General features: G+C 44.2%; 1 protein-coding gene across 8 annotated transcripts in view; it reads left to right on the forward strand.

Moving 5' to 3' along the window:
* Positions 1 to 13,384, forward strand: part of LOC106572085 (extracellular sulfatase Sulf-2-like) — a 182,589-nt gene extending 169,205 nt beyond the window's left edge. For 4 of the 8 annotated variants that reach the window (XM_014145901.3, XM_014145904.2, XM_014145903.3 and 1 more), the window contains 12 exons: positions 342 to 477; positions 3,156 to 3,381; positions 4,894 to 5,191; positions 5,288 to 5,384; positions 6,299 to 6,393; positions 6,568 to 6,627; positions 6,778 to 6,941; positions 7,013 to 7,155; positions 7,533 to 7,656; positions 8,194 to 8,227; positions 10,133 to 10,186; positions 10,732 to 13,384. In XM_014145901.3, the coding sequence (XP_014001376.1) occupies positions 342 to 477; positions 3,156 to 3,381; positions 4,894 to 5,191; positions 5,288 to 5,384; positions 6,299 to 6,393; positions 6,568 to 6,627; positions 6,778 to 6,941; positions 7,013 to 7,155; positions 7,533 to 7,656; positions 8,194 to 8,227; positions 10,133 to 10,186; positions 10,732 to 10,762 (1,462 nt within the window). In that variant the 3' untranslated portion in view covers positions 10,763 to 13,384. The remainder of the gene's footprint in view (positions 1 to 341; positions 478 to 3,155; positions 3,382 to 4,893; positions 5,192 to 5,287; positions 5,385 to 6,298; positions 6,394 to 6,567; positions 6,628 to 6,777; positions 6,942 to 7,012; positions 7,156 to 7,532; positions 7,657 to 8,193; positions 8,228 to 10,132; positions 10,187 to 10,731) is intronic. The other 4 variants (XM_014145905.3, XM_014145906.2, XM_014145907.3 and 1 more) reach the window with 3 other exon arrangements.
* Positions 13,385 to 13,770: the final 386 nt, after the last annotated feature.

The raw sequence follows: 13,770 nt of genomic DNA on the forward strand, positions 1-13,770 counted from the left end.
CATCTGTGGCATTGTGTTTTGTAACAAAACTACATTTTGTGGCGTTTCATTGTCCCCAGCACAAGGTGCACCTGTGTAATGACAATGCTGTTTAATCAGCTTCTTGAAATGCCACACCTATCAGGTGGGTGGATTATCTTGGCAAAGGAGAAATGCTCACTAACAGGGACGTAAACAAATTTGTGCACAACATTTGAGAGAAATATGCTTTTTGTGCGTATGGGATTTCTGCTGTCTTTTATATTTCAGCTCATGAAACATGGGACCAACACTTTACATGGTGCGTTTATATTTTTGTTCAGTATAGTTCCATAACTGTGTGTGTGTGTGTGTTTTCACAGGAAGCTGCTCCACATACGTGATGCGCCTCCAGGGAAGGATGTGGCCCAGGAGGAGAACTTCCTGCCTAAGTACCAGCGGGTCAAGGACTTGTGCCAGAGAGCAGAGTACCAGACACCCTGCCAACAGCTGGGACAGGTAGGCAGCCAGCACACACACACATTATATGGTCACACTTGAATTAACAGTCAAATTCCCAGTAACACACACACTCAGACTCACAGATCCACAAGCATAACACTCTAGACTGAAGACACTTAAGACATATGAAGACTCTTGACAGTTGACACAGTGCATTCGGAAAGTATTCAGACCCCTTGACTTTTTCCATATTTTGTTACGTTACAGCCTTATTATAAAATGGATTAAGTAAATAAATACTCCTCATCAATCTACATACAATACCCCATAATGACAAAGTGAAAACTGTTTTTTAGAAATGTTTGCAAATGTATTAAAGATAAAAAACAGAAATACCTTATTTACATAAGTATTCAGACCCATTGCTATGAGAGCTCAGGTGCATCCTGATTCCATTGATCATCCTTGATTGGAGTCCACCAGTGGTAAATTCAATTGATTGTACATGATTTGGAAAGGCACACACCTGTCTATATAAGGTCCCACAGTTGACAGTGCAGGTCAGAGCAAAAACCAAGCCATGAGGTTGAAGGAATTGTCCGTAAAGCTCCGAGACAGGATTGTGTCAAGGCACAGATCTGGAGAAGGGTAACAAAACATTTCTGCAGCATTGAAGGTCCCCAAGAACACAGTGGCCTCCATCATTCTTAAATGGAAGAAGTTTGGAGCCATCAAGACTCTTGCTAGAGCTGGCTGCCCGGCCAAACTGAGCAATTGGGGGAAAAGGGCCTTGGTCAGGGAGGTAACCAAAAACCCGATGGTCACTCTGAAGGAGCTCCAGAGTTCCCCTGTGGAGATAGGAGAACCTTCCAGAAGGACAACCATCTCTGCAGCACCACCAATCAGGCCTTTATGGTAGAGTGGCCAGACGGAAGCCACTCTTCAGTAAAAGTCATATGACAACCCGCTTGGAGTTTGCCAAAAAGCACCTAAAGGACTCTCTAAACATGAGAAACAAGATTCTCTGGTCTGATGAAACCAAGATTGAACTCTTTGGCCTGAATGCCAAGCGTCACATCTGGAAGAAACCTGGCACCATCCCTAACGGTGAAGCATGGTGGTGACAGCATCATGCTGTGGGGATGTTTTTAAGCGGCAGGGACTGGGAGACTAGTCAGGATCGAGGGAAAGATGAACGGCGCAAAGTACAGAGAGATCCTTGATGAAAACCTGCTCCAGAGCGCTCAGGACCTCAGACTGGGGCAAAGGTTCACCTTCCAACAGGACAACAACCTTAAGCACACAGCCAAGACAACGCAGGAGAAGCTTCTGAACAAGTCCCTGAATGTCCTTCAGTGACCCAGCCAGAGCCCAGACTTGAACCCGATTTGAACATCTCTGGAGAGAACTGAAAATAGCTGTACAGTGACGCTCCCCATCCAACCTGACAGAGCTTGAGAGGATCTGCAGAGAAGAATAGGAGAAAGATTGATGAGGGATTTTTTAAATATTTTTTATCCATTTTAGAATAAGGCTGTAATGTAACAACATTTGGACAAAGTCAAGGGGTCTGAATACTTTCCGAATGCACTGTAAGTCACTTCCAATCATCCATCTCTTCTTGGCATTTCACCTCGTTAAGTATCAGTTAATTGGTATGTCTGAGATTCTATTTAAAATGGCTCTGTATCTTCTTGATCACCTGCTGGTGTAGAGAGATAGTGAGCTGCTGGGATTTGTTCTTTTGGAGAGGTATAGGGAAGGAGCGGAGAATATACCCTGCAGGTTGGTTTCTCAGTGGGTGTAGACAGGATAGACAGGTGCTTTTATCACTCTCTGTCCCCAATGACAGACAGACAGGAGGACCAAGCTTTGAAACTGAAGAGCTGTGTTTCAGGTGATTAGGCTTTGAGTCAGGTCTGTTGCCATAGCTATGCCCCCCAGGACACACACACATGAACACCCCCCCCCCCCCCCCCCCCCCCACCTCGCTAATGACAGACATTGGGGGAGTGTGTGTGACAGTTCTTTAGCTGTCAGATCAAACACACCTGCAATTTCAAGCTCTTAGATCTATCTTAACAACGTTGACCATTGAACAGAAGTTCCTGAGGGGTCTCTGTATCCAACCTATCAATCTCCCCCACTCTCACTTCTTTTTGTTCCTGTCTCTTCTGGAGTAGAAAGTCATTTCTCACTGTCAGCGGCTCTCTTATTCTCTCTTGGATCCTGCTGGATTTCCTCTTTGACACGTCTACTCTTTTTTTCCCCATCTGACATCAAGTATGTTAATTAGAAAGCTCTCTCTGTAATTTCACAAGTAACCACTGACAGAGAAAGTGTCAACAGACTCTGTATCATAATTAGATTGAGACGGAGTTGCAGCGGCCCTGCTCGGTACTCTGTTTGTGTACACTACTGTACTGTAACTGCCTGTTCATTATGAACGAATGGGACGGTGTGGGAGCAGATATGAGAAGAGGAAGAGACTAGCATCTTGTCAAATACAGGTCCTCTCCTCTCTGCCGTGCCATGGTTTGTCATCATCACCTGTTAATTGCAGGTGAAACAACATCACAGATGGGCGAATGGACGTTAATTTGAGGCTACTTAGCGTCGCTTGTTTCCACCTGCAAGTAATTTCACCTCGAGGAGCACGGTGTGTGTGTGTAAAGACACACTATAGGTTTCTCTCAGCGTTAACTTCTGTCCCCCTCTCCTCTGTCTCCCTGCAGAAGTGGCAGTGTTTGGAGGATGCCACAGGAAAGATGAGGCTGTATAAGTGCAAGGGCATGGCCAGCATGTCGGCAGCCCGGAAGGATGGCCCTGCCAACATCAAGTCCAAGTACTACCCCCAGCGCGAGGCGGAGCGCAACACAGAGCACGGTGGCTGTAACTGTGACCAGTACCCCAGCTTCAGACTCAGCACCTTGAACAAGAAGAAGCTGCTCTCCAAGAAGAGTAAGTGGAGTGGAAAGAATGTGTTACATACACAAACACTCTTGTCACACAAACAGAATTCTGCTTTACAAAATGTTCCTCACTCACTCAACCAAATCAAATCAAATCACATTTTATTTGTCACATACACATGGTTAGCAGATGTTAATGCGAGTGTAGCGAAATGCTTGTGCTTCTAGTTTCGACAATGCAGTAATATCCAACGAGTAATCTAACCAACCTTGCATGAACGCAGTCTCACTTCTTGTCACTGATGTGGAATGTGGGCGTCACCTAGTGGAGACAATAATACCTTCACCCAGAGTCATTATTGAAAGGTTGTGTAACTTTGTGGGCGACCCGGCCAAATTCACATGAAAATGTAATCTGTCATTCTACTTGAAAGCAAATCTGATAAGTAGCAGGTCTGTTCTATGTTCCCTATTTCTATGATTTCTGTGGTTAAGTTTAGCTTTTGCATCTTTTTACTTTCTGTTTTGCACACCAGCTTCAAACAGCTAAAAATACAATGCGTGTTTAGTTATTAAAAAAAAATATATATATATATATATATATATATATATATATATATATATACACACACTACTGTTCAAAAGTTTGGGGTCACTTAGAAATGTCCATGTTTTTAAAAGAAAAGCACATTTTATGTCCATTAAAATAACATTAAATTGATCAGAAATACAGTGTAGACATTGTTAATGTTGTAAATGACTATTGTAGCTGGAAACTGCTGATTTTTTATGGAAAATCTACATAGGCGTACAGAGGCCCATTATCAGCAACCATCACTCCTGTGTTCCAATGGCACGTTAGCTAGTACAAGTTTATCATTTTAAAAGGCTAATTGATCATTAGAAAACCTTTTTGTAATTATGTTAGCACAGCTGAAAACTGTTGTTCTGATTTGTCACAGGAGTGATGGTTGCTGATAATGGTCCTCTGTACAACTATGTAGATATTCCATAAAAAAAACCTGCCGTTTCCAGCTACAATAGGAATTTACAACATTAACAATGTCTACACTGTATTTCTGATCAATTTGATGTTATTTTAATGGACAAAAAATTTGCTTTCCTTTCAAAAACAAGGAAATTTCTACGTGACCCCAAACTTTTGAACGGTAGTGTATATAGTTCAATGATTCTCTACACCCCTCAAATAAAAATCTGGACCTCAAAGCCAGTTCCACTGTGGTTTCATTTTCCCCCTCTAATCAGGGACTGATTTAGACCTGGGACACCAGGTGTGTACAATTAATTATAAGGTAGAACAGAAAGCCAGCAGGCTCCGGACCTTGTAGGGTAAGATTTGAATACCTCTACTGTACACTATACATTGCTTGGTTTGTCACATAAACTGAAATTAGGTGAACATGATAGAATTTTGTCAACCAGTAAATGGCGGAGTGATTTCTACATATTTCACCTTTAATGAGTATCATAGGGCCTGATAGGGTTTATATACTGACTGTAGCAATCCCTCCACTAACTCACCCTGCCCTCCTCCTGACAGAGATGAAAGCCATCAAGAGCTACGCCCGTAACCGTTACTCCCGCTCTGTGGAGATGGAGATAGGAGGGGACCTGTATGCTGTAGACTTGGAGGATGGCTACCAGCCTGTACCGGCCCCCAGGAACCTCAGCCAGGCTGGGGCCAGGACCCCACGCGACGACTCTGAGGACGACTTCAGTGGCATGGGGGTCACTGTCACCGTCACCCCCAGGACTAGCAGCAACAGTCTAGCTATTGTATCTTCTGGAATCAAAGTCACACACAGGTCAGGGAGTGTGTGGATGTTCAATGTGGATGGGTGGGTTTGTTTGTAGTGTGTTAGTACTACATGTTGAGTGTGTTGTTGTGTTAGTTATTGATTAGGCTAAATGCTCAGTGTGTATCCTGTCCTCAGGTGCTCTATTCTGGCCAATGACACAGTGAAGTGTGATACAGGGATCTATAAGTCCCTGCAGGCCTGGAAGGACCACAAACTCCACATCGATCACGAGGTGAGTCTTCTCAGCCACTCACATAACTGATGTTTTATTCCTCAATGCAGTTGATCTTCAGTGGTCACAGTGATTGTGTCATGACAATCAATAACTGACAATGAAATCGATGACAATTATAGACAGCATCAATGATTGTGTAATTATTAATTAGTTGAATATAGCCTGCTATATACATACTCAGATTCAGTTCCTGTGTTGAATGTCACTCTGAGTTGTAATCCACTGAGGGCACAAAACATTAGCAACACCGTCCTAATCTTCCTAATATTGATTGGCATCCCCTTTTTCCCTGAGAACACCCTCAATTCGTCAAGTCATGAACTCTATATAAGGTGTCGAAAGAGCTCCACAGGGATGCTGGCCCATGTTGACTCCAATGCTTCCCACAGTTATTTCAAGTTGGCTGGATGTCCATTGGGTGGTGGACCATTCTTGATACACACGGGAAACTGTTGAGTGTGGAAAAACCCAGCAGTGTTGCAGTTCTTGAGACAAACCGGTGCACCTGGCCCCGTTCAAAGGCACTTAAATCTTTTGTCTTGCCCATTCACCCTCTGAATGCACACATACACAATCCATGTCTCAATTGTCTTACAAATCCTTCTTTAACCGGTCTGCTCCCCTTCAGCTATACTGATTGAAATGGATTTAACAGGTGACATCAATAAGGGATCATAGCTTTCACCTGGTCAGTCAGTCATGGGAGGAGCATGTGTACCTAATGTTTTGCATATGCCATTCAGCAGACACTTTATTCCAAACGATGTACAGTTATGTCTGCATACATTTTACATACCGGTGGTCCCAGGAATCCAACTCCTGGCATTGCAAGCGCCATGCTCTACCAGCGGAGCTACAGAAGCCCTCATTGTTGTGATATTCCTCTATCTAATGCCCTGCATCTCTGTCAGATTGAGACCCTGCAAACAAAGATCAAGAACCTAAGAGAGGTTAGGGGTCACCTGAAGAAAGCCCGCCCAGAGGAGTGTGACTGCAACCACTACATGTAAGGACCAAACAACCTCTTAGAAATCCATAGTTTTATTACCGATATCCTTCCACATACTAAACGCCAGCATTAGATGCACTTACAGTGAAGATAACGGCTGTCTTCCAGACTTGAAGAGGTTTACTCCATGGTCATAAAGACTAATTATGTAAATATCTGTCTGTGTTTCAGCTACAAGTCTAAGTACAAGAGTAAGCTCAGGCACAAAGGAGGTGGCATTCACCCATTCAGGTAGGGGGGTGGGTTTGTGTATAAGAAAGGGAGATATACGGTTTGTGTGCTTCTGCCTGTGTAATGATTGCATATCTACAGTGTGTATTTGAATGTGTCATTGTGCCACTGTGTGATGTGTGTATTTCTATGTGTGCGTGACGTCATCAGGAAGGGTCAGGATAAGAAGGCGTGGTTGCTGAAGGAGCAGAAGAGGAGGAAGAAGATGCGGAAGCTGCTGAAACGTCTGAGGAACAACGACACCTGTAGCATGCCTGGTCTCACCTGCTTCACCCACGATAACCAGCACTGGCAGACCGCCCCCTTCTGGACAAGTAAGAGACTACACACACACCCACAAACACACATACTCACACTAGCATTATTGACTATTCTCTGTCTGCAGTGGGTCCGTTCTGTGCCTGCACCAGTGCCAACAACAACACCTACTGGTGTCTGAGGACCATCAACGAGACACACAACTTCCTCTTCTGCGAGTTTGCTACTGGCTTCCTGGAGTACTTTGACCTCAACACGGATCCCTACCAGGTCAGTACTCAAATCCTCACCGCAAGCTCTCCTCTGTAAAGATGCCTTCTAACATTCACTACCCACTGGGGGCAAAGTGGTTGAATCAACGTTGTTTCCACGTCATTTCAATAAAATGACGTTGAACCAATGTGGAATAGACATTGAATTGACGTCTGCGCCCAGCGCGTAGCATGTTGCCCTGTTTCAAGATAGCAAAGTGAAAATCAGCTATTATATAAGAGACGTTAGACAAGTACAGCCAGTATGAATACCAGTACTATTCATCTCTCTCACCCACCTGGACTCTCTCTCTCTCTCTCACCCAGACACTCTCTCTCTCTCATCCGGACACTCTCTCACCCACCCGGACTTACTCTCTCTCTCTTTCCGTGTAGCTGATGAATGCTGTGAACACGCTGGACCGAACCGTCCTAAACCAGCTCCACGTTCAACTCATGGAGCTCCGCAGCTGCAAGGGCCACAAGCAGTGCAACCCCCGCACCCGCAACCTGGAACTGGGTGAGTTCCTGTAACACACACACACACACACACACACACACACACACACACACACACACACACACACACACACACACACACACACACACACACACACACACACACACACACACACACACACACACACACACACACACTATGCCAGGTTGTTGTGGGTTGTGACTACAGACGAATGATCTCTGTTTGGCATCCTCATCACCATCATCCTCACCACCAGACCCAAGTCATGCCTGGATTTCTGTTCTTGCATTACTTCTCATGTATCAGTTCTTTAACTGCATTTTAAACAGTTACAGCCTCTCCCTTTGGAATGTGTTTTGTTCCTTTTAATTAAGGTCAATTCAGTTGAAATTCAGTCAATTCAGTTGACTTTTTTTCTACTTTCTTGTATTTATTTGAATTTCAGATAACATTTTGGCTTTAAAACGACTGCTCTTCCTAAAGCGTTTAAAAGCCTCTCTTAACGAGGTCTCTGTGCCTTCATTGATAGGAATCTGTTCATATGTTTTCTAACCACTGCTATTGTCTCTTCTTCAGGAGGTAAAGAGCGAAGCAGCTTTGATGAATACAGGTATCTTTACTCATTGACTTGAACACCACTCAGCACTTAACGATTTATTAGGTATTAGTACTATATAAGATGCATATAAATATTCCTAAAAGATGGTACACATGCTTGGTCTAGAATACATCAACAAAATACACAACACTTAGAGAATACATACAGTGCAGTTGGAAAATATCCGTTCCCTTTTTTAACTTTTTGTTAAGTTACAGCCTTATCCTAAAATGGATTAAATAAAACATCTACACACAATACCCTATAACGACAAAGCAAAAACAGGCTTTCAGAATTTTTTTGCAAATGTATTCATAATAAAAACCAGAAATACCTTATTTACATAAGTATTCAGAACCTTTGATTTGAGACTCGAAATTGAGCTCAGGTGCATCCTGTTTCCAATAACCATCCTTGAGATGTTTCCACAACTTGATTGGAGCACCTGTGGTGAATTCAATTGATTGGACATGATTTGGAAATGCACACACCTGTCTATATAAGGTCCCACAGTTGACAGTGCACGTCAGAGCAAAAACCACGCCATGAGGTCAAAGGAATTGTCCGTAGAGCTCTGGGACAGGATTGTGTTGAGGCACAGATCTGGGGAAGGGTACCAAACATTTTTTGCAGCATTGAAGGTCCCCAAAAACACAGTGGCCATCATTCTTAAATGGAAGAACTTTGGAACCACCAAGACTCATCCTGGAGCTGGCCACCGGCCCAACAGAGCAATTGTGGGAGATGGGCCTTTGTCAGGGAGGTGACCAAGAACCTGATGGTCACTCTGACAGAGCTCTAGAGTTCCTCTGTGGATATAGGAGAACCTTCCAGAGGGGCAACCATCTCTGCAGCACTCCACCAATCAAGTCTTTATGGTAGAGTGGTCAGACTGAAGGCACAGACCATGAGAAACAACATTCTCTGGTCTCTGGTCTGATGAAACCAAGATGGAACTCTTTGGCCTGAATGCCAAGCGTCACGTCTGGAGGAAACCTGGCATCATCCCTATGGTGAAGCATGGTGGTGGCAGCATCATGCTGTGGGGATGTTTTTCAGCAGCAGAGACTGGAAGACTAGTCAGGATCAAGGGAAAGATGAATGGAGAAAAGTACAGAGATCCTTGATGAAAACCAGCTCCAGAGCACTCAGGACCTCAGACTGTGGCGAAGGTTCCCATTCCAACAGGACAATGACCCTAAGCACACAGCCACGACAACGCAGGAGTGGCTTCACGACAAGGCTCTCTGAATGTCGTTGTGTGGCCCAGCCAGAGCCCGGACTTGAACCTGATCAAACAACTCTGGAGAGACCTGACAATAGCTGTGCAGGGACGCTCCCCATCCAACCAGACAGAGCTTGAGAGGATCTGCAGAAAAGAATGAGAGAAACTCCCCAAATACAGGTGTGCCAAGATTTTCACTTCATACCCACGAAGACTCGAGGCTGTAATCGCTACCCAAGGTGCTTCAACAAAGTACTGAGTAAAGGGTCTGAATACTTATGTAAATGTGATATTTCCTTTTTTCTTTTGTAGCAAAAAATTCTAAAAACCGGTTTTGTCATTATGGGGTATTGTGTGTAGATTGATGAGGGGGGAAAAAAAACAATTTAATACATTTTAGAATAAGGCTGTAATGTGGAAAAAGTCAAGGGGTCTGAATACTTTCCGAATGCACTGTACGTGTGGGGCGAGGGTGTTTTTGGTGTTGTGTGCAGTTTCTCTTGCTTTCCTCTGCATCTTTGCATGACAGCTGGTTTGGGGGACTGGGCACTTTTCTAACCTGGGGGGTACACTACGAATGCTTGACTGTCTCTGCACTGCTTCTGACTGAGGTTGGGAGAGGGTTGAGGGCTTATTTTCCTCTGCTTGAATGGGCTGGGTAACAGTCTGTCTTATTGTCGCTTGTGCATCAGGCAGTTTCAACGCAGAAAGTGGCCAAAAGTGAAGAAGCCCACCTCCAAATCACTGTGAGTTTGGACATCCCATCTGGTCCTCACGATGCCACCAGTCACCTCTAACTGAGCTTTTCTTCCTCTCTTTCCTTTCTTCCTTCTCTGTAGTTTTTTCAACTCTGGCTTCGTCCAGGCTTGCATGCTGATCTCTGCTAGTTCTAGTTAATAACCATGTCTTTCTCACTCTCCTGTCTGTCTGCATGGATGTTTTTCCGATCTGCTCTGCTCACATCTCACCCCGTCCTACTGTTTCTCACCAGTAGAGGGCGGCATCCACCCCCACCGCCCAACACATCTGCCTTAATCATCTTATCATCTCTGTCTATTGGTTGACTTTTCTCCGTATTACGTTTCATATGATCTCTTATAATGTCTCTTTCTGGTACTCTGCTGTACATATGGCTTGTGTGTTTCATGATTTATCTCTATAGTTGCCTGATGTGAATATCACAGCATCAACCCATTCACGTGGCGCTGACGAGAAGAGATACAGACATAACAGGTGCCAGAGGTTTACTGTGGATGACACTGTTTTTATCTGTGTGCTTTTGTCTCATCAGAGGACAGATTTGGGAAGGCTGGGAGGGATAGGGTCCATGAGGCCAGAGTGGCCCCGTCCGAAGTGCCCACTGTGGGGGGAACGGGAATGGACTGGTCAGAACTTGAACCCTTGTACAGACTTGACGAGCACGCCTACGATCTCAAACTCAACTTCAACGTCAGCCTGGAGGACTGGGACAACTTTGGCGGGACCGTGGACAGGATGTTCACATTGCTCGGCAACTTCAACCACCAGCCGAACGGGCCCCGCAGCAACGTAATTCCCGGGGAGGGGAGAGGAGGAAGAGACCACGCCCTGGTGTCATCAACGGACCAATCAACCTCAGCCATCTACCTGACCACCCTGGCCACCCCTGCTCTCTTGCTGAGAGAGGCTGGGGCCGAGGTCCTGAGGGAGGCACTGGGGCTGAATGGAGGGCCGTACCGCTCCCCCTCTCCCTCCTCCTCTTCCTCTCCCCTAGTTCCAGCTGAGGAGGGCAGCTCAGACTGGGACCGCCCCCCACTTCTTCTCAGCCAGTTTGTGGAGGAGGGCCATCCCACTCTGCATGAGAAGGAAGAGGATGAGGAGAGCAGGGAGAGAGGTGATGAAGAGGAGAAGGAGTTGTTGAGGAGGCGGTTGGCCCGGTGGAGAATGAACCATGCTCACTGTGACTGCAGTGACTTTGTTCAGGAGGTTGAGAATGGGTTGCCTGTATGACTGCTTGTAAGACCCCTCTCTCTCTCTGTCTCCCCTCCTCACCTGAGATTTTAGGGAGACTGAACCAGCACAACGCCACCTCTGGCCTGTCCCCCACCCTGACCTCTCACCCTCTTCCTCCTTATGCCACAGCAGCACCTCCAGGCTGATATCGGGATGAGCCTGTCCCTTTAATCCAGACTGTGGCCCTCCAGTGCCCCAGTCATAGCCCAGGCCAGCAGACTGCCCCCTGCTGGCCCCTTCCTGTAATACACCACCACACAACAGACTTCACAAGGAGATCCTCTAGGCTCGAATGCAGCAGCAGTACATGATTATTTTCCTAATGCAGGACTTTGCTTTGGTTTTTGTTTGTGGGGCAGGGAACGAACGGGAGAGGAAAGGAAACTTGATAGATTTTTGATATTCGTTGGAATCTTTGAAAAATATTTTGTATTGTGGCCATGTGTACTTTAATTTTAGGTTTTTACTACTAGCTATATTCATTGGTGGTGATTCCATCCCACTGTGCAGCTTCAGTGTATGTGGCACATTGATTTCATGTTTTTTACCCGTGTGTTACTAATCAACATTTAAAAACCCTTAATTCTATTAAATGCAGATGATCAATTATGAGATTGCAGCAACGCACGCACACAAACACACACACTTTCAGTTACAGTGCAACCTGCCTTTGAGTATGGCGGCAAACATGCATGAGTGGTGGTTAGGGATAAAGTGCATGAGTGGTGGTTAGGGATAAAGTGCAGGTAGGAACTGGGAGACTGCCATCGAAGTGCCATCTCTTTTCAGTTTAATTATGCTTCTAATGAAAAACAAGAGACTTGATATTTATGCGATTCAAATATTTTTGGGGAACTCATTCTCTTTTGTTTTTTTTTAAATTTCAAAATGAGTTTTTGACGTCCAGATGTTGAACAGAACAAGAGTTTTTACTAATAAGATTTCTACAGCTTGGCCTACATAAAGCTTGGTATCCATGGCATTACCTGTTATAAAAACGGTCCAATCAGAGAACATGCATTTGAAGACAGTCATCTGATGTGAATCTAACTAGTCCAGTGTCTTTGGTTAATCTGGGAGTCTTTTTATGAAGTCATCAGTCCAATACGTCATTGACATCATCAAAGGCCTTAGAGAAAGAAAGTGTGCTTGTTTTGCAAGCCGGTTTGTCCCAGAGATGGGCGGGACATAGGTTTGGCAATCCGCTCAGACTGTACAGCAAACCTGGCAGTTAATGTTGCCTAATACCACTTATGGAAACTCAGGACATGCTGGTTTGTAAAACAAGCACACCCAGTCATGATCAGCTGTAACTTCATGGTCTAAAGACTGTACACGTTTCCCTTATGTATTTTCTGTAGAAATTAAAATAAATGGAAAAATAAATGTATTTAACGAATGTTGCATTCTTTATAACAATATATGGCTGTTACTAGTCCTTTTGTTTTCGCTATACATGGTGCTATTGCGGTCTTAACGTATATATAAAATTGCTGCATGTATTTGAATGTATGTTTTTGCAATTAATGTAAATGTTTAAATATATTTTATAATACACAGAAAACAAAAGGTTTAATTATCTATCAGACACTGCCCTCTCTACTATCTGTGCACTGTGTTTCACACCTGTAAGTATAGTCTTCTGATATGAAGATGCAAGGACCACCCTCTAATTTACCTGGAAACTGAATCTCCCCCCAGTAATGTTGTACCATATTGTATGATGTAAAACAAGTCCCTTCTCCACCTGGAAAAAAAGAAGCAACACAACTTTTTATTAGCACTTTGAAAGGGACTACTGTATGTGAAAGAAGGTTTTATCATAACAATGCCATGTACAGTTAAATAGATTTATCATACATATATTTTTGTTTCCTTCGGTTTACCAGTGAACAGTAGATAGCGGTAACTAGTTTGTGAATAAAGTGTTGAATGCCAAGGTTTCCTCTTCACTTAATCTGGGGTGTGTTTATTTTTCATGTTCATCTCAGTCCTGCCAACTTTGATTGGGAGACTCTGTTACCCATGCCATATATGCCAATGTCTTTATTGCACGTTCATGCACTATCTAACATATTTTTCTGGGTTCTGAATAACCATACATTTGATCTTGTTTCATATCCAGCCAGCAGGGGTCGCTCGTTCTTTCAGTTTGGGAAGCCTTAATGACTAGCACATACAGTTTATAATCATGTCAGAAATTTGAAATCGATTGACAACTGCCTTGTTTTATTAGCCTAGTACATAAGCATTATTTCACACACAGGTTATTTGATGACGGACTCCAGTCCGTGGTGTGTTTACTCTGTCTGGGCACTAGATGGTGTATTGAATCAGT

This window comes from Salmo salar, chromosome 15 (genome assembly GCF_965601325.2).
Source record: "Salmo salar chromosome 15, fSalSal1, whole genome shotgun sequence".
In the NCBI taxonomy this organism is placed as follows: domain Eukaryota; kingdom Metazoa; phylum Chordata; class Actinopteri; order Salmoniformes; family Salmonidae; genus Salmo; species Salmo salar.